The 21,872-nt window shown below is 35.7% G+C and overlaps 1 protein-coding gene across 3 annotated transcripts in view; it reads right to left on the bottom strand.

The window, feature by feature from the left end:
* grid1a (glutamate receptor, ionotropic, delta 1a) overlaps nucleotides 1–21,872 on the bottom strand; it is a 336,282-nt gene that overhangs the window by 36,002 nt on the left and 278,408 nt on the right. For all 3 annotated transcript variants that reach the window (XM_028007823.1, XM_028007822.1, XM_028007824.1), the window contains 3 exons: nucleotides 21,352–21,405; nucleotides 9,883–10,056; nucleotides 1,066–1,227 (listed from right to left, as the gene is read on the bottom strand). In XM_028007823.1, the coding sequence (XP_027863624.1) occupies nucleotides 1,066–1,227; nucleotides 9,883–10,056; nucleotides 21,352–21,405 (390 nt within the window). The remainder of the gene's footprint in view (nucleotides 1–1,065; nucleotides 1,228–9,882; nucleotides 10,057–21,351; nucleotides 21,406–21,872) is intronic.

The raw sequence follows: 21,872 nt of genomic DNA, 5'->3' as shown, positions 1-21,872 counted from the left end.
GTGCAACAATAATAAAAATACATTGTTAGATTGAGGTGGATGAGATCAAAGGCTTCTCCAATATTGGGGGCTTTTTTTTTTTTTGCATTGAAAGAACTGAGAAGGCCACATAAATATAACAAGATCAAAGCCTGGAAACTGCCATAAATCCATCCTGAAACCAGGGATAGAGTTTGCATTTAATAATCAGCTTCCTCTGGGGTTTCAATAATAATAATAAAAAAACCATATATATATATACTGTATGTCATGGAATTTCCATGAGCAGCATTGTGCTTCATCTGTTAAAATAATTTGTTTGATTGTATAAATACATACTTTCTACTGTATTTAGAAAATATACAGTACATATAGGATTATATTATGTTTAATATACAGTAATCTTATATTAAATATAGGATTACTTAATATATGATAAAATAATCCTGTATTTTTAATCAGATATGTATAGCTTTTATGAACAATTTATATCTACAATATTGTTTTTTTTAAGTCAGCTTTATTTGCACATCTCATTTCAGGAACAAGGCAGTTTAAAGTGCTTTGCATGTTAAACACATAACAGGCTAATCAGTTATATTAGGAACAGCAAACAGTGAACAAACATAACATCTATTCAAATACTGTCATCAAATATTGAATGAAGACTAGAATTAATGTTTCAGGCATTATTAATCTTTGCCAAGTCTAAGTAAGCAAGGTTTTATCCTTGATTTGTTTCCGAATATTTTGCAGTTTTCTTTAAATTTGTGATAAATTAGACTAGTATAAAAACTGAATGATGCTTCTCCATGTTTGGATCTGGGGATGCAGAGTTGACTACCAGTAGACCTGAGTATGCATAAAAGACTTTAAGAAACACTCAAGGAATGCTGTTGATGCTTTGATATTTTTGTTTATTACAGCATGACGTAAAGCCAAAAAAAAAGTCAGAAAATAACATCTTTAGAACGTTCAATTAAAGTCAAAGGGTCATATAGTATCAAAGGCTTTACTATTTGATGAAATTACAAAGACAACACTGCTTGTTACCAAGGATTAAAAAGAAAAAAAAACGTCTCTTACCTTTTGAATGGTGTCCAGCATAGACCATCCTCCATTCCACGGTTTTGTGGACTTCCTCATGCAGTTTAGACTGGCCATACTGTGCCACTTCCTATCCTCCAGTTTCCTATAGAAGGCGGTTGCCAGCATCAAAACACTATCATACAGGTAGAGATTGGACACCTGTTGGAGAATAAAAAAAACCTTCACTTTAAGGAAAATACCTCTGCAGCACAGAAACGATTCAACAAAGAAACAATATTGTAATTTTTTTGGGTCCCAGAAGACAACCCTTCTGAACTTCACCCTTCTCTGTAATGTAGAGTAAGAGAAAGTTTCTCTTCTTCAGAATGGCAGCAGATTGCAAGGTTGAATTGATTTTTTTTCCAGGTGTGCATAAAACACGTATCCTTACTTGAAAGTTCAGGCGAACTCTTTGTTCTCTTCTTCACAAAACTCTGCTTGTCTCCTCAGTCGTGTCTGTCCACTAATTTTATTTTAAGGATACTCTTAGGTGAGTCAGTGAGATTTAGTTGCTGTTCTGCCTTGGAAGGTGATGCTCTTCCTGCACAGTAAGAGGTTTTTTATGATAAAGTAGTGTCAAGAAAATCCGAGCTCATCCCACTTCCCCATGCTGGAGATTTTAGTTTAACAGTAATAATAAATAAAGTTATCTTTAAAATGAATCACTCAAGTGACATCAAGGCCCAGCAGTAGACTTAAGTGTCAATAAAGTTAGTTTAACAGTAATAATAAATAAAGTTATCTTTAAAATGAATCACTCAAGTGATATCAAGGCCCAACAGTAGACTTAAGTGTCAATAAAATAAATCTGGTTGTGTGTGTTGTTTTTGTCTCATGCAAACTTTGCTTTAATTCTACTTTTTTCTATCTAATCATAAGAAATCATAGTCAGTCAGAGAGATTCATGAAACAAGAAAAGCAGGTTTCCTGGAAAAAGAGGAAGTTTCCAGCCTGCAGATTTATAAAAATAGCTGAGACTATTTTAAAGCATGAAAGTTTTAAAAAATTAAATCTAAACATTTTGAGTAATTTGATAAGATTCAAAGTAAAATACTTATATTAATATTGATTTACTTGTAATAATACTTACACTTATATTTGTGAGAACACTTATAAGAAAAACAAGCAAATGTAACTTTGGTATCAAATAATTAGAATAATAGATTATTCTTGGTTTCTTTTCAGAAAAACATCTGTAATAACTCACATTAAGATCATAATAAGAGTAACTAATAAGTTATGGTTATAAAATCATAAATGAATGATAGATCAGAGAAGCTGAAGAAAATAAATGTGATATAAGTTATGGTTATAAAATTATAAATGAATGCTAAATCAGAGAAGCTAAAGAAAATAAATGTGATATAAATGTGATTTTGACATTGAACTTGAAGTGGTGTAAAAGGTTATAAAACTGCAATTAAACATCGCTGATATGTTGGAGGTAGATGGTGGGTGAAAGGTGACAGGAAGGGAAAAAGGGGAACTAACAGGAGAGCAGAGATGATCAGCACCTTATATGGAAACAGGAGGTTGAGCAGCCCTGAGACATTGGCACAGACATCATGACATGATGTCTCTTAAGACAGTGACGGATATGAGATCATCTGTCTAAGCAGACAGATAAACCCTATATAAGGTGGGTGCAAAAGAGGAACCGTTCGTTGGATCCTCCGGGCAGCTTCGAGCCAAGATCGAGATGGACAAAGAACTCTGCAGCTGAAGAAGAGCCGGGGCCACGGAGCCGGAGACTGTCCTGCACATGGAGACCAACCCGTCTGGCCCACAATCTGTGGCTTCGAATCGCACTTCTCTCATTGGCTGGGTTCTGACCCCAAAGACAAAGATAAAGACAAAGACAAGGAAGAAGATCTGGTGCCTTTTTTCCTGCCAGCACCAAGTCCTGTGTGACCTCACCATCCATGCGGAGAAGAAGTTCATCGGACCTACAGAGATCCCTGCCTTCGTCGATCAACTTCCTCCTCCTGCTGCCGCACCTTCTTCATCGTCGTGCCAGGTCTGGGGTTCGAGGCGCCAAACTCCGTCCGTCTCTCTCAAAGGTTCCCTTTTTTAGTTCTCAGTGTCAGCAGTAGGGAAAGATAGACTAGATGATTGATTTTACTTATTTGATTATTTCTGCTACTGAATTAAGCTGTACTGACCCTTGCAAAAATGCCTTACTAATAAAATATTTAGCATAAAGAAAATCTAAAGATGTTGTGGACATTCAGTTAATGAGTCACCTTAAAGTTCTTTGATGGTTGTAAAATAGCTGTGATGTTTGATTCTGGAGAGGAAAAAGTGGAAAATGTTTTTAGGTTGCTGGTAGCCCATATTTAAAACATCATCCTTGGGACTCGACCGAGTCACTAAAACCTACCTGGTTCAATAACAAATGCAAGTTGCAAAATAGAGAACGAGCGACCGTTAACAGGTGTGCTCTGTGAAACTAGTTGGCTGTAGGCTGCTCAGTCTGGCTAATTCACAGGGGGAAGAAGGGTGGGACACCTGGATGTAGGCCGTCAGATAACCAGGCGAATCGTTTCTCGAAACCAGCTTAAACAGAGTTTACTTCAGTTCTGGACAGGGTAAATCCCAGCAGATTTAGGAAACTCAACGGACCCGTTAGACGGAGAGCTGGTAGCACATCTCCCCTCTCAGAAGAGGAAGTACGAGAGTGAGAGAGTAGAGACAGAAAGGAGGGGGGGGGGTGTTGCGCAACAACAGTAGGAAGAATTTAATGGTATTTTGGAGCGACATGGTTAAATTTACTCCTGGTATTGGACTTTAGTATTGCCAATCATTCAACCATTTCCGCCTCATGGACACAGCAGTGGATCCTTCCCGGATTCAGCCAGGGTGTGACAATTGATTTAACACTGAAGGTTTTCTAGGTCAATTCAAAGTAAACTTTCCCGCAAAAAACTATCATCGGGAACAATATTGGCAGCTACCCCTGGCATTCAGTTCGTGACATTTTTAGAGTTCCCACTCCAAGGCTCTCGTTGGTAGGAAATTCTCCAAATCAGCTTCGCTTGCCTCCAGGTCAGTGAGTCAGGAGCTGAATCCAGGTGAAACTCAGTTCAGTATGTCTCAGGTCACATAAAAGCTATTTAGCTTCGAATGGAGTTTTTAACTGCCATCTTTTAACAGTTAAACTATTCAGATTAATGATTTTACTGCCGTTACCGCATATATTTAACCTCGTTTATGTGAATTATTGAAGACATTGGGTGCACACGCCACATGGTTTGGCCATCTGTATGTTGTGATGATTAACTGTACAATTAACATTTCAGTAGAGCCATAAGGAAACAGCTATTCTAATCATGACCGACTGAGTCAAACAAAAATCTTAGAAACGTATAGGAGGAAAACCAAGCTATTTCAACCTCTTTTACAAAATACTTCAAGCCTGATCTTGAACACTTACCATTTCTGCGTGATTTCCAAGTGGACTGATCTGGCAATTGTGATTAAAACAAAGAAGCAACAAATCAACTTTTCCCATTATTGGGGATTTCCTGGCTAAAATGGGATGACTAACTTATACTTTAGACATAGATAATTTCTGTATTGACGTTTAAAATTAAGTAAAACTGAGATAAATTGTGCCTTATGAGTCTAAGGTCAAATGCATCTGGTGTGGGTTGTTAAAAATATTGCTGTTTTTTTTTGAGGACATAACTCGCCTACCCGCTTTATCTTTAGAGTGGTAGATGATCAACAGACGGTCAATGTTGGTACTAATGATTAACACTTCACTCCTCCTGGTCAGCAATGACGTCTTTCATTTATGCAACCATACTTCTGTGTGTGACATGGCTGGCACAGATGTAGGGTGTGGGATTTATAAACAGACTGTTGAGAAGATTTCCTTTTACAGCTTTGCAACAGAACTGTTTTGTGAAAGAGACTTTTTGGTGTATTAAATGGCAGTGAGTCGAGAAACAGAAGGCTCGGGGAAATAAATGACTGTCAGAGAAATAATACAGTTTTTTCAGTAATATTCTTTGTCAGGATAAATTAACATGGTTAGACCTATACTGGAGAAACATTTAATACCTCACGAGTTTGTGGCATCTTTCTAATAAATTGATTTTGTGGTGATTTTGACATGAATTTCAGTGGAACATTAATTAAAACAAGCTTCCATAGCATAAGATAACAATTTACTTAGTTATGCTGGTAATTCCCAAGAAACACTGCTGCAGTAATTTGTATTCATAGGCATCCATGTCTCTCATAATTATCTTGCCAAGGGAGTTTAATATACATTCACTTGCATACATAATCAGTTCATATTTGCAATTTCCTGACATTCAGCAGCTCCACTGTGGCTGAATGTCTATTCTAAACAGAAATCAAAGACTAATATATATATATATATATATATATATATATATATATATATATATATATATATATATATATATATATATATATATATATATATATATATATATATATATATATATATATATATATATCAATCAATCAATCAATCAAATTTTATTTGTATAGCACATTTCAGCAGCAAGACATTTCAAAGTGCTTTACATCATTACAAACACAGAAACACAATGCAATATAGAATCAATAATCAAAACAAAGCATTAAGTCAAGTTCCATCAATAAATTTGTAATTGATTACATTTCAAATACAATTCTAAACAGCTGGGTTTTTAGTTGAGATTTAAAAGAAGTCAGTGTTTCAGCTGTTTTACAGTTTTCTGGAAGTTTGTTCCAAATTAGTGGTGCATAGATGCTGAAAGCTGCTTCTCCTCGTTTGGTTCTGGTTCTGGGGATGCAGAGCAGACCAGAACCGGAAGACCTGAGAGGTCTGGAAGGTTGATACAACAACAGCAGATCTTTAATGTATTGTGGTGCTGAGCCGTTCAGTGATTTATAAACTAACAACAGTATTTTAAAGTCTATTCTTTGAGCTACAGGGAGCCAGTGTAAGGACTTTAAAACTGGTGTTATGTGCTCTATCTTCCTGGTTTTAGTGAGAACGCGAGCAGCAGCATTCTGGATCAGCTGCAGCTGTTTGATTGATTTGTTGGACAGACCTGTGAAGACGCTGTTGCAATAATCAATACGACTGAAGATGAACGCGTGGATGTGTTTCTCTAGATCTGGCTGAGACATTAGTCCTTTAATCCTGGAAATGTTCTTCAGGTGATAGAAGGCCGACTTTGTAACTGTCTTTATGTGGCTCTGGAGGTTCAGGTCAGAGTCCATCACTACTCCCAGGTTTCGGGCCTGATCGCTGGTTTTCAGTTGTAATAACTGAAGCTGTGCATTGACTCTAGATCCATAACTCTAGATCTATAACTCTAGATATATAACTCTAGATCGTTCCTCTTTAGGTCCAAAAATAATAACTTCAGTTTTGTTTCTGTTCAACTGGAGAAAGTTTTGGCACATCCACACATTTATCTGTTCTAAGCATCTGTTCAGTGATTGGATGGGCTCTGAGTCACCTGGTGACATCGTACTGTAGAGCTGTGTGTCATCTGCATAGTTATGGTAGCTAATATTATTTCCTGTTATAACCTGAGCTAGTGGGAGCATATAAATATTGAATAAAAGGGGTCCTAGGATTGAACCTTGGGGTACCCCACATGTGACCTTTGACCTCTTTGATGAAAAGTTTTCAATTGAAACAAAGAAATCCCTGTTCTTTATGTAGGATTTAAACCAGTTAAGCACTGGACCGGAGAGTCCGACCCTACTCTCCAGTCGATTCAGTAATATATCATGATCAACAGTGTCAAAAGCTGCACTGAGGTCCAACAGAACCAGCACTGTGGTTCTGCCACAGTCCGTATTTATATAGATGTCATTGAACACTTTTACGAGGGCGGTCTCTGTGCTGTGGTGAGCACAAAAACCAGACTGGAAGGAGTCAAAGAGGTTGGTTATCGTTAGGAAGCTAGTTAATTGTTTACACACAGCTTTTTCAATAACTTTGCTGATGAATGGGAGGTTGGAGATCGGCCTGTAATTCTGCATTAGTGATTTGTCCAGATTGTTCTTTTTTATAAGTGGTTTGATTACTGCTGTTTTCAGAGCCTGGGGGAAAACGCCTGATGAGAGCGATGAGATCAGATCAGCAGCAACAACAGGCAGGACTTTCTTAAAGAAATTTGTGGGTAAAACATCCAGACAGCAGGAACTGGAGCTTAGTTGACTTATAATTTCCTCTAAGGTTTTAAAATTAAGTAGTTGAAATTGGGTCATTTTTCCTGTATTTGTTTTGTTTGGGCACAGCATTGGTACTGACTTTATAGTGGATGTACAGATTAATCCTCTGATTTTTTGAATTTTCTCTGAAAAGAAGCTGGAAAACTGGTTGCAGGCGGCAATACATTGGAATTCAGGCGGTAACGTCACAGAAGGGTTTGTGATTCTGTCAACTGTTGCAAATAAAGCTCGAGCATTGTTAATGTTTTTGTTTATGACATCTGCAAAGAAAGCCTCTCTTGCATGTTTTAGTGTTAAATGATAGTTACGTAGTCTTTCCTTATATATGTCACAATGAACGTGGAGTTGAGTTTTACGCCATTTTCGTTCTGCCCTACGGCAGAGTTGTCTTGCAGATCTAACTGTTTGTGCATCCATGGAGATTTCTTTTTATCAGACACAACCTTCATTTTAACTGGGGCAATGGAATCAATAATATCTGAAACTTTAGACTGAAAATCATTTACCAACTTATCTACATCATTACAACTTAAGGGTGAGGAAGAAGAGTAGATTTGATTAAAAGTTTCTGCTGTGTTTTCAGTGAGAGAACGTTTTGTGATGGTTGCTGTTTGTCCAAGTGGGTTAAAAGATAAAGAACTATCAAAGATAACAGGAAGTGATGCGACAGGCGACATCAGTTACAGAGACATTGGAAATATTCACACCCTTACTGATAACCAGGTCCAGTGTGTGTCCTTGAGTGTGTGTTGCTTGTTTGACATGTTGTGTTAGATCAAAAGTCTCTAAAATATTAGCGAGCTTTTTTGCCCCTCTGTCTTGGGGGTTGTCAACATGAATGTTGAAATCACCAACAATTATTAAACAATCATAATCAATACATATGAGAGATAGAAGTTCATTCAAGTCAGTAAAGAAATTTTCCACAAAAGTTGGAGTTTTGTATAGAGTTACAGTCAAAGTTCGTTTGTGGCCTTTAACCTCAATTCCAAGATACTCAAAAGAGGTGAAGTGACTCAAAGAGATTTTACTACAATTTATGGTATTCTTAAATATTGAAGCCACGCCTCCTCCTTTTTTGTGTTTTCTATTCTCATTGAAGAAATTGTAGTTAGGAGGCGCAGATTCAATTAGTACGATCGATTCATTATTATCATTCAACCATGTTTCTGTCAGAAACATAACATCAATATTATGCTCAGTGATGAAATCATTAATTAATAGAGCTTTAGCACAGAGAGATCTGGTATTTAAAAGAGCTAGTTTAAGTGACTTGGAGGCCAAGAAATCTTCAGTCTGGGGTTCTTTTAGGCAGGGGATCAGTCTGATGTTTGAATTAGGTCCCCTATATTTTATGTTTCTGTTTCTTGTAAATTTTCTTGTAGTGATCCGGGCAGGTAATGTCCTGTTCTGCAGTGCCGAGGGGCCAGCATATATATATATATACAGTGTGTATTTAACTAGACTTATTGAAGAAATAACCACTGTCACATCAGCAACGGGAGTCTCCTGGAATTTTGGCTATGAATAAGTGTAATAATTATTTTAAAAAATAGAAACTAATAATTTAGATCAAAATTACCATTAATAAATTATAAAATAACTTAGTAATGTAAATCCTTTACTTGAACCTAAACTACAAAAATACATTTTTGTCTGATATCAAAATTAGCCCAAAGATCATTTGCACACAGTGGAATTTTTTAGTTTTGATAAAAAAACAAACAAAAACAAACTAAAACATTAGACAACATAAAAAATTGTACTTATATTGTATCTACACCCTTCATAATCCAGAGCACAATGCATATCTCATACTTGTGTTTTAGGATTACATCTGTTATCCATAAAACAAGCATCAAGATTCACCATGAAGGCCTCCCAAGAAAAGAAAAGACAATAAATAATTTGAGATATATTATTGTAGTTGTTGTTTTTCCTAGTGCATAACATGAGGCTCAGTACTGAAAGGAACACAAGTCCATAGTGACGTATTCAGAAGAACAAATGACAAACTTAACAGCAACACGGTGCAATACTGGACAGAAATTCATAGCTTTTGTTTGACTGGCCTCACACCTTTAAACCTATAGTAAATGTTATTGCTTTTTAAAAAAAATATTCATTGTACATATTTATTTATTTAGATTTTACATACATAAAACCAGAGAAATCCTGTGAGCAACAATGCCTCGTAAAACCACTCACAGTGCTTCATCATTTTAACTTTTTTTTTCTCCTACTACAAGCGCCAACTTAACTTTAGTTACTGAGATTTCTATATGATAAATATCTAGAATACATATATTTGACATGGAATAAAAAGTATACAAAAATTTGAAATGACTAATTCTGTTATGCATTTGTACACACCACTCCCCTACTCTGAATCCCACTAGTAATCGGGTGTTACAGGAGGTCGCGTCTGGCATAGTGCTAGAGCGGTTGAGTAAGACTCACCAACACAGCCATCCAGGGTTAGATTTCAAACCTTGAACTTGGTTACATGTTATTTGTTGGGAATGGTTATCCTAAAATATTTACTGAAGGAGTTATACTTTCAGTTTTTTAAATGATGCACAGAATTTCATTAGTTTTATTTACCTCCAGTGACTGCAGGTAGCCTTCCTGTGGATCACACAGCAGGGATGAAATGCGATGATTGTTCCTCATGCATCGAGCGTTGGTGTCCCTCCACAGTGGGAAAACCTGACGAATGATTGTCATCCGCCCCAGCGAGCTGTGTATCAACTCCATTATATCGGCATCGCTCACTTCCTGAAGATGAACATAACAGAGACGTTTTATTTTCATGTGATTTCGGTTGAGACAGTAACGACGCTCAGCCTGAAAATGTCATCCTGGGATTGTTGCACAGTGAGCGGTCATGAAGAAATCTGAATGGGGAATAGACAACCTTGAAGGATGTTGGCGGTGCTGTTCTCTTCAGCAGCTAGCATTTAAAATGCCGTTCAAGAATGATGAGTGCATGAGTGAGCAGGTAAAATAGTGCAACTGGTTGAAATATCAACTTGATAATTTATTTTCTGTACATACAAATTGATTGAGCAAATAAGATCTAGTGACATCTTTACTTAAACAAAAGAATCCAGATTAATCTTATCTACAAGTTAAAGCTAATAATGCCTATGAATTTCTTATCCTAACGAAAAAAAAACTAAATAAAAGAAGCTTACTTCTGGTTCCCTCTTTCTTTTTTTTCTTTTTTTGCGAGAGCTAGGGTTGTATTGAGGATCAGATCCATATTCATGAGACACAGCCTGTTGCTGCCACCCGTTATTCTCCAGAGCAGGATAGTGGTCAATGCTGAGGCAGACAGCGAGTCTCATGAGAAACACTGGATTCATATACTACCTGACAAAGCTGTGAGGTTACTGGCGGGTCGAAACTCAAAGGCTGATTTATTCCTGACCACACATACCTGAATAATAATAATAATAATAAAAAAAAAAAAGCCTCCCCTGGATCCTTGTTCATAGTCAGTTGTTTTCGTGTCTTTTTCACTAATCCTTCTGTTTTTACTGCTGGTGTACTGAGACAGTTTAGTGCGTTTTCTCCTTTCCTTTGTGATCCCGTGAGAAGAAGCTAACAATATTTAGACAGTAGATGTGAGATGGTGATAGACTCCTAATCAAGATGAATGCTAAAATAGAGTCAGAAGGTGCTTTAACATAGTAGGATGTTGTTTGTGCAAATGGATTTGTAATTAGGTTGTTGTACCTTTTCAGTATATTTTCAGCTGAAATTGTACAGTAAAAATGTTGAAAGATACCATTTTTTCTTTTTACATCACAGATTCTGGCACCTCAACATTGTGTGAGACAATTTTTTTGCACATTAGTTTTCTTAACCAGATATGAGAAGTAGTCGAATCTGTTTCCTACATCGTTCTATCTAACTGTGCGTTTTTTTATTTACCTTTAACGTGCGTCTTTTTCTGATTGATATGTGGAAAAAAAATTTTTTTTTTCTTAACTTCCTTCATCGTTGTCATCATTGCACAGTGTGAGGTAAAGACTCCTCGGGTGTTTTTTTTGCTCATCTATTTTTCCTCTGCCTCTTTCTGACCCTTCGAAACCAGTCACGTGGAAATCATGAATATTCATGAGTTGCTGCGACACATTAATCAGACAAATTATGTCGCTTGGCTCACCGAGCTGAACCCTATGTCCAAGTTAATAACTGATAGTGCCACCCAGTCCAAGTGTTCTGTCATAATCCCAGGTGACATTCATGTCAGAACTTGACCCAGCTGTAAGACTGACCAACAGGATCTGGACCTGAAACATAGAACGTTTATCCTGTGTGTGTGTGTGTGTGTGTGTGGGAGGGGGGGGGGGGGGGGGGGGGGGGGAGAAACAGACCTGTACTGTAGTATTTAATGCCTAACTTATCTGGAAAATATTTTTCAAAACTACTTTAAAGTGCAAAGATGCATACTTTGTCTTGCAAATCAGTATAACTACTATATGGATCACCAATTTAACTGCACTGTGAAAGATCTAAAAAGCCCATGAGTAAAATCACAATATTGTTTTTGACAGATGCAGATCACACACAAACCGCTGCTGAAATCTACAATTATTACATAATTACATCAGTTGAGTAGCTTAGATTGCTGAGAGCATCAATACAGCACAGCCATGTCTCAATGACAGCTGATGACCAAAATACATTAATCTAATCAAATCTGGCTGACAGACAGGCTAAATTAGCCCCTCTGTGCTGCTTATTGCATGCTATTAATCTTTTATGAGCAATAAACGTTTTTTTTTTCTTACCCATAATTATGACAGTCATTTAAATAGAAGCTATGGTGGTTTTTGAAACTGCGCACAGCTGAGCTGAGAGAGAGTGGGTGGTAACAATGAAAAACAAAGCTCTGTGGGTATAAGGCTTTAGCTTGACTTTCTCTTGGATACTTTCCTCCAACAAAGGGTTTGAATGTGACTATCATTAACCAAAAATCTGCTGAAATAACCACTTACATGGGGCAATTTGCTAAATTTTTTATCAATTATCAGGACAATCGTTTTCCATATGTGAACAATTACTTGGATATGGAAGTGAGTATTTTCTGTTGTAACACACAGCAGAAATGACACGTTTCTGTACATTTTGAATGACTGCTTTTAGTTTCTGTTTCATTCGTTGAACAGAGCATATTTAAGAAAACCTATTACTCCATTAGTATCTTTTCAAATCACTATGGTAACACTTCAGCTGAATCAATTTATCTAGATAGCAGGGAGTTAATTTATTGCAGTCATCAAGACTCATAGATTCTTCACACACTCATAAGTTTTAATCATTTTTGTGGTAAGAAAGTATGTCACTCAAGTTAGTTTTCTCTCTACAAAACCTCAAACAGTTTAGAATAACTCCTCAATTGTGTGTGAGCTGAGTAAGTCATGGTTGATTTGACTGTAAGCAGCTGAAAATAGTCTATACAAGGCTTTTGAACAGTAAATTGCATTAATTTCCTCCCTATGTTGTGGTTTTTAATAGTTCACACACCAAACTTAGCTTAGAATGCATTAATGCATATGTTGGAAATTATCCAACAAGTTTAAAACTTGCAGCAGCCGCTCATTGTTTTGGTCAGGTGAGCAGCTGCATGGAGGGGAGACGCATTGTGTCTTTAATATTACAGTGCTACTCTGAAAAGAAGTGCAACATTTTTGACAAATGTAAATGGGTCAGTTTATATTGATTATGATGGAAAAAAAGTACCTTTGAATTATTCATTTTTTAGTAGCAGTTATTACTTACTACAAGGACAACTATTTTGTCATAAAGACATATTGGTGTTTACACCAGCAGCACTCAGCTGATTTTATATAAGGGTTACTAAGTTTACTTTATATTAATATAAATTACTAAAACGAAGCCATGTTTGCGTCACAAGAACATCCAACTTTATTTTAACATCCGAAAGGCATACTAGTTATTAAAGACTACTGACAGCTGACTGACTGGTTGCAAATATCTGAAGAAAATGCAAAATTAGGTTTTGCAAATGCAAACATTTACATTTTGTTTATAACTTTTAGAAATAGTAATATATTTTTAAATCAGCCCATTCAGCAGTTAAATCTGCCTAACTAACCAAACTGATGTATTTTTATTCACCAACTTTATTTTTTTATGATCAAAATGTCAATATTACTTGAAAAAAATATTGCAATGTAACAAGGTTTTTGTACAAAACATATAAGGATGTAAAGCACCTTTGCTGCACTTTATTTTCAGTGTCAGAAAAATAGGCAAAATGTTTGAACAAAGTTGATGTCCTTTTAAGCCAACAGCAAGTCCCTAACAATTTGTAGAGGTCAGACTGTCTGGGCATGTTAGGAAGGAACAAGTGCTCTTGTACAAATGCCACTCTCAACAAAAATGCAGTTGCAGTTTAGCTGGTTCTGTAACACTGACTTTTTTGTCTTTACAAATAGACAACTCTGTTGTCCTTATTATTCTAAGAAAATGATCAAAAGCAAACTGGGGTAGCTTTATTTCTAAGGACTGAGTTTTGTATTTTTGTATTGGGACAAAGGAGCTTAAAATTATTTTTTTTAAAAATAGGAGTAAAACGTTTTGTGTTAAAAGCTAAAGAATAATTGCATTGCTTTATAACACTGATAATGACTGAACAAGGGTTTGGTGTGCTGTAAAAGTCAAGTTTTAAAACCCAGTCAGTAAACAAAAGCCAGTATTATTAGTAGTGATGAAGGCCAAAACAGTGTATTTAGTGATATACAGTAGTTATGGCTTGCTTTGATTTGCTTTTATACTAAAACAGGCAAATACAAAAAGATGTTCAGCATGACCTTGTAGGGATGGCACAAGATCTTGTGATATTAAAATATTGCAATAATCCTTATCAAAGTAAATCTCCTTTGCAATAAACTATGCAACTACTGGCATTGTGGTACTTTTTATGGCAGAAAATGTTTAAGCTACTATGAGCATTGGATGTGGATGTGATTTAAATGTGCATTTATTATTGAGATTTTTATCTTGTAGAATAAGATAAAATACTTTCAGGGTTATTGACTAGTCGTATTGACTGTCAGAAATGGAAGATGTTAGGGAACCTGAGAGTGTTTGTGTGGCAACATGTTGGATGCTTGGTAGAAATAAGAACATAACAGATATGCAGGTTAGGAATAAGCAATGAAAGAAAAATGTGACTTTCGTCATGAACATGCACTATGGATCTTGTTATCAACGCTAAAGGTCTACTTCACAATTTTTTTCCTGAAGAAATCTGAACTGCATATGATCCTTATGATCCTTAAATCTAAAATATTGTCACTGAACAAACCTGAACAAGATAAATCAACACCAAATAAAAATTTAATAAAATACAGTGAAAACTACAAAATCTTTATCTTGTTCGTGAAAACACAAAAAGGACAATTTTTAAAAATATATTATATGATTAGCTAACTTTGAAAACAAAAATCATTTAATCTTTAGCTTTCAAAAAAATCTTTTTCAAAATCCCATCTCCTTTTTTGAACCCAGTCAAGTAATGTTTTGTCTTATAGGTGAACATATTATGTCCCTACAAACTAGAGATAGTTTATCCATGCAGTTTGTAGCTTGGAGTTTGATTCAGTAAATCTAGACAAAGTTGAGCTTTCATTAGGCTTCCCGCAATATTATACTGACCTAACCCATAGGAAGAGTAAGGGAAGGTTGGCCATGAGTATTTTAGTTCTTACATGTATTGTAAAATGGCTAAATGGAACATGCATGATACATTCTGCAGTCCATCTAGATGTTTCCAGAAACCATATTTTGTCTGGTGAAAATCTGAAAATTTAAAACACTATTTTCACTTAACAAACAGCTTGGTGTCAAAAGCCAAAACGCATCACTGTTTCATTGTGAGATATCTTGGGGCGTTTCAGTTTGGTTAGAGTGAAGTTTGAAGTAGAAATGTGCCCCTTGACCAAAGAGGTTAACACCTAGAAAGAGTTGGCACAGTTGGCTCATAGTGTGTGGTAAGGCAAGAAAAAAAACAGTTAGATACATTTTTTTACAGAGGTCTTGTAACAATCCTGAGCAACAGCGTGAGCCAATAATTTACAGTCATAACACTAACAAGTGATACTGAAAAAGGCCAAGAGTAAGCACAGCAAAAATCATTATCTGTACTTGTACTTCTGCTGAGGATTTCATCACAGTAATGGAGAATGAATTACAGTCTAACTTAGCAGGTCTTGGTGTAATGCGAGTTGGGGACATATTAACCTCATTGATAACTGAATTGCTCCAATGCATTTAACTTCTGTAACATTTAAATATGATGGCTCATAAAGAGAGGTCCATTTTAAATTTATTATCATGAAACTGAATGTCTCTTGGGGCTACCACTTCTGAGTTAATACAAAAAATTTGACATTTAAATTGGATTTCTGCATGGATGCTCAATGCGGTTAATGACAGGAAGCACCTTAACATCAAATCTAGTGATTTGATAGCAGCCATTTCATATAGCCATTTCGATATAATTGAAAGTTAAGTATTTCTTCACTGTCTTAAGTAATACACCTACTAATCACTAAACGTAGGGTGACAGAGATTGCATCTCAGTGGCTCGATAGGCAGTCACCCATCATCAGTCATATCATGACTGTCCTTTTTCGCTGTGTCACAGCAGGCACAGTCGCCTAATCCATCAAACACTTTCATGTGTCACTATCCTATGTTTCAAAGTGGAAGAAAACAACAACAAATCCTTCCGCGATACGCAATCCATCTGAATCAACCAGATTGTGTCAGATGTGGATCGCTGTGCTGGCGGTTGGAGCAACCTGTTTTAGCGGGTGGTTTCCTGAAATACACGCCCGCCTATTATTCCTGTGCCCTTTGGCCCAAATCACATTATGGCAAACCATTTCAAAGCTTTTACATTGTACACCGAGAACATATTGGTCAGTCTTTTTTTAGACAAAGTGGTTTAGAAATAATGGAATAAAGCTGTGGCCTTCAGATTCACTTTGTGTTAAAATCTAGGCCAGGCTAAAGCTACAATTGTACAAACAGCATGCTTAGAAAAGAATGGATGTCTTAGAATGTAAAGCGCCTTAGTAATAATAATCTGTTGATTGACAAAAACACTAGGTCGCTTGACCAGAACCAGCCTAGTGACCAGCATAATTTGTGCATATGAAAATTTGAGCATGTGTGCACATGTGGGCTAGCAATGCAACACAAGAAAGCTGAGAAATGTTCAACTTGCCATCTGCTGTTGCGGAAAACTTTCACCTTTTGCTGTTGTTCGTCACTCCCTGTGTGTCAGGTCCACAATGGTGCGCTGCTGTGAACTAGGTATCAGAGAGGCTTTTAGGTTAAGAGAGTTGGTAGATTAACCATCTATCAACTATGCAATAAGATTAATATGCATTAATGCATTAAAATGTACAGATTAGTCACGTTTTCTGCTATGCATAACCTGTACTTATATAACTAATATTTCAACCATTTAAAATTTTAAATATACAAATGTGGGCATTGATCCCAGTTGGTCCATCTGACTGTTTGAGATGTCAGTGTCTCTCAATTAATATTTTGATAATGATTACTATTCAATATATTATGCACCTCAAAAATTGATGCTGCCTCTTTTTTTAATGCGAACATACTCGGAAAATAACTATACAACGAGATTTAATTAATACTTATAAATCTTAGAGTGACGGGGGAAGTTTTATTGACTTGAGGAGAATTTATTAACATTGATTTCAGACTTTTAACGTGTAAAGAATGTTTATCAGGTAAAAAAACCAATTATTTTTTGTAATAAAGGTGACAGTAATATTTTTGTTTTTCGGTTACACTTTGCTTGTGATTGCTGCGATGCATTCCATTTGAATTATTCTCAATGTGAACTATCATCAGATTTTAACACTGACAGCTACATACATCATACCGCATGTTGCCGCTGGCGGTAGATTTGCATAAAGGTTTGTCTGGAGAGCTGAATGAAAAGCGAGGCCTTATTTTGACTTCGTGGGGTCTTAAGTGTGATGGGAGCTCAGGAAGCTGACTAATAAAATGACAATGAGTTTCACGATCACCTGGTTAAAAAAGTGCATTTCAACTGAGTCATGGTCAGCAGGATTGCAGCAACTGCCACTTGGGACTGATGGGAGTTTTCAGGACCAGGCAGTAATGGGGAAATGTGATTTCCATTCAGGATATGTGGCAATGCTAGACTGAACATGAGCAGGCTTTCAGGATTTTTATATAACACCAACAGAAAACACCATCTTGGATCAATATATTACAGCATGCTATGAAAAGAGTCGGCCTTGCAGATGCAGCTTATGGATTAGTTTACAAAGAGTGTTTGCAGCTTTTCACAAGAGTTTAAAATAATTAGAAATTGCATAGAAAAGTCTTTTTTGCCACAAGCTATGTGAGAAAGTTCTTAGATATCTAATCTAAATGGATTAATGAAAGTAAATTATCTTTACACCTTCCTTTAAGCATCCGTTCCCCTTTGAGATAAGCAAGGATGGTGGATAAATCATTTAGTTTTATATATCCTTGGATTCAATGTGTTTCATGCTTTAGTAGCTGGGGAAAATGGGGAGGGGAGGGAAAAGATTAAAAAAAGACTTCTAAGCAGCTCAGAGTTTTTATGATTTTTTTTCTTTTGTATACGAGAAAAGCTCTGAAGGCTAAGATGCGGTGAGAAACATCAGCCAGCAAGAGCAGTTATTGAATCTTGTAAATCTCCCTCTACATGTCTATATTATTCTTATTTCAAGGTGTTTGTTTTGCTTCATGGCTGGTTCATCTGGGCCGACAAAATTAAAGGCAGACAAGGAGATAGAAATAAAGAAAGAGGAAATATAAAAAAAAAGGCGGAGTAGAAATAAGGCCAACAACATTCTACAACATGTGGAATTTGTACAAATGAAAAGAGAACTGAAGAATAAAAAAATAAATTAACACAAACCAGACATCAGGTATTTGAAACTCTACAAATATCTTGGAACTGAAACATGTTATCTTATTAGAAATAAGACTCCACAAATAGGTCTGCCACAATAAACAATAAATCAATTGCATGATAAATTAGATTCAATAATTTCCATTTGCACAATTTATTGTTTTTCTCTTTTCTCTCTCTCTCTCTTTGAACCAAAAACTCTGGTGCATTGGTCTAAAATCTTGTTTACAGAAACTTCATGATTGATCTTTCTTGTTGTTTCTGCTATTCTGTTTATTTTGGATAATTACGATGTCTTCCAGTTTCAGTGTTAAATGTTCATTAGAATTTAAAGCTTATTGGTCTTTTAGAAAGTTTTCTTACATTACTATGCCATTACCATCAGATTACATGAATATGTAACAACATTATCATTTATAGTGATGACTTCTGGAACAATGTATTATCCAGAAAAATTTGCTATCATGACAGACAAGTCAAATAATTCATAAATATCCAACATAGAGGAAGTCAGAGAAGTTCTTGCCACTTTTTACTGATGTCTATCAAAACATCTAGCAATACTATCATCTCCAGCCAATGTTTCGGTGATGGGAGTTACAGGTATTTCTGCTTGAAATACAGAAAACCTGTAATCGTGATATTTAAAAGTGAGTTGGTTACCTGAAACAAGATAAACCTAGTTTTCTAAAAGGTTAACAGTTTAGAACTATTAAAAATTATTGTCACAGTGTACCCACAGTTAAATAAGATGGCAGAGGAAATGATAGAGAACTGGGATTTTTCTGTCTCTGCAGATGGTGGTGGTCTGCTGGCTATTAGATATTTATTTTATTTTCTTTCCATCATTTGAATCTTCACACCGTCCTCCCTGAGCAATGAGAGTCTATGCAAGTAAGCATTTTGATTCTGCTACAATTGTGACTTGACATTTTATGCAGCTGTAGACCATGCTGTTTTGAGCTTTCAAAAGTCCATTTTACTACATGACAGACTATTCAAAACAGGCAGTCTTGCTGTTTTTACCACAACTTTTGTCATTTCTTTTTTTTTTTTTTTTCAGGCTATGTCATTATGACAAACACTAGGTCATAGTTCTGATTAGTTTGGTGACCCATTTCTCTTTGAAATGCCTTGTTTGCCTTCATCTTTTATAACTGAAATGTTTTGATAAAGTTATGAACTGCTAAATCAAGGATTTTTAGAGTTATGTCTTAGATGGCCTTTTTGAACTGCTTTGTGCTAATAACTTCTATCCTCAGACAGCTCTTCTCTTCACTGAGAAATAGAAGCTGGGAACAATCAGATTCGTTTTATGCAGTAAACCATTATTGATTCGATTGCTTAGTTGAAGTCACATGACAACGGGGGGAAAGAGGAAAAGTCGGGTCTCGTTAATTATTTTGTTTGAGGAACTCATTTAGATTCAAGAAGTGACTGTCTTCAGATTGTCTGTGGCTTTGATTCATCCATACTGTCTTGTTGTTTTTCATTCATTTTGGACATATTTTGAAAACACTAGAAATGATTTCCAGCTATTTCCTAAATATCCAAAATTTACAAGTGAAAGGGCAACATTTGTCAAGGCTATGTCTAAACAGAACTACTTTTATGACTCTCAAACACAAAACAGTACACTTCTCCGCTTTAAATTTGCATCAGGAAGAAATTACTTTCAAGTAAATTGTATGATTTCAATCACAAAGACGAAGGGCATCATGGAATTAAAATACCATTAGCCTATTATATATGCATATATATATATATATATATATATATGCATATATAATAGGCTGCTTTTAGTTGCAGCCTATTTTCAAAAACTGGTTAAAAGTATAAAAAGCTTTAGACCTTACTGGTAATTTCAAAAATACAAAAAATGTACAACAACATACTACAGAAGACAATATTTCAGTTATGGGTATGCTGAAATATAAGATGAAAAAGTTTTTAAAAGCTCATTACAGTGCAAACTTCTTTAATTTAGTCTGCTAAATGGCAAGTTTTCAACATACCCCATTAACTTTGTAAATCAATATCTAAGCTACTGGCAAACAGAAATATTGCTTGGGCAATTTTCAACTAAAGCAGGAATGGAAACTGGTTTATTAAAGTTTGTCAGCCTGATGTGAGAGACTGCCTTTGTTGTAAACCTTGGAGTTGAGGGTTATTTATCACATTGTCACAGAATTTCACTTCTCATCCGGAGCCAAAGTAGCTCAATATTTCTACAGAAATAACTTAAAAACATGACTGTGACAAGAACAAACACAGTTTTCATCCGCAATCAATTATAGATCAGTAAGGGTTACAGTCTGGGTTCAAATAATGTTTTCATATTCATTATAAAACAACAATTTAACTATTTTAGCGCCACAGATTTAACTAGGCAAATAAAGGCTCATGTCAATAAATTACTAAGTTTGTCTTTTTTAATAAGTTTCACTTTTGAAATTGAACTTGTTATAATTCCAAGGTGAGTGAAATTATAACACAATTATATAGTTGTCTGTCTGTCGACAGACAACTAAGCCGTGAAGAGAGTAAATGATGACATGTAATGCACATTAAAAAAAGGGAAGCAGGAACAATCAACGTTTTGCATATATGTGTAGGTTTAGTTTGGGTCAAAATGAAGTTGCAGTAACATGATTAGCAAATGTTTTCTTTCTCCTTTTTTGAGTCATTATGACTATGGAAATGAATCATTACACGTGAAAGGTATTTTGAGCTGCTTGCAACAACAGCTTCCATAATTTTCCCAGCTAATACACGTTTGGTTTGTTGTTAGAATTGTTATGGTCATACAAAATATTTTAGAGGAAAAAAAAAACACAACCTAAGTCAGATTTTATCTCGCTTGATTTACTGTTAAATCGAGCATGCACTGTAAAATTGTACCTGCACCCCAGCTCACTCCATCACTTTCACATGCATGTCTAAACACAACACAATGGGCATTAATGCAGTTGTGAGCAATATTTAAATTACGGAATACATGTGCTTTAACGGATTAATGAAGCCACTGACGTTAAATACCACTGGAATGAGCAGAGATGCGGTACGTATGCATGGAGCCTCACCTCATTGGCGTAGACCCAGTGACTGTCCTTGGATGCAAGGTTGGTTTCAACGGCCTGCAGTGAGAAAAAAATTAATCAAAATTAATTTCAGCTTAATGCAATATCTGCAAGAATGGCCATATGATGGCACAGTAAATAGAACTAATCAGCAATGAAAAGTAAATATAAAAATGAGTTCGTAATTAATAAAAAAATACTTAGCAGCATTTCAAACGGGATTCTTCAAATTAAGGGTTAAAATCAAGGATTTATGTGGTCATACTTTATTAAAAGATATTCAGAAGACAAACTTTATGAAAAAGCCTTTGTGTCATGTTACTATAACTAGAACCACAGACTAAGATGGGCTATTCTTCAGTCATTGCTTCTTTCAGCTGCAGTGTTTGTTGTCAGAGATGTCAACATGTCCTGGGACCCAACAGAACACAACATTTAACCTCTGACATTTTAGAACGGTGGCTTTTCTTCAAAACACATAAAAACATGGGATAATTGAATTGCTCATAATTCCAGGGTTCGAT

This window comes from Xiphophorus couchianus, chromosome 22 (genome assembly GCF_001444195.1).
Source record: "Xiphophorus couchianus chromosome 22, X_couchianus-1.0, whole genome shotgun sequence".
Lineage (NCBI taxonomy): Eukaryota > Metazoa > Chordata > Actinopteri > Cyprinodontiformes > Poeciliidae > Xiphophorus > Xiphophorus couchianus.
This window is presented reverse-complemented; position numbering and strand designations above follow the sequence as displayed.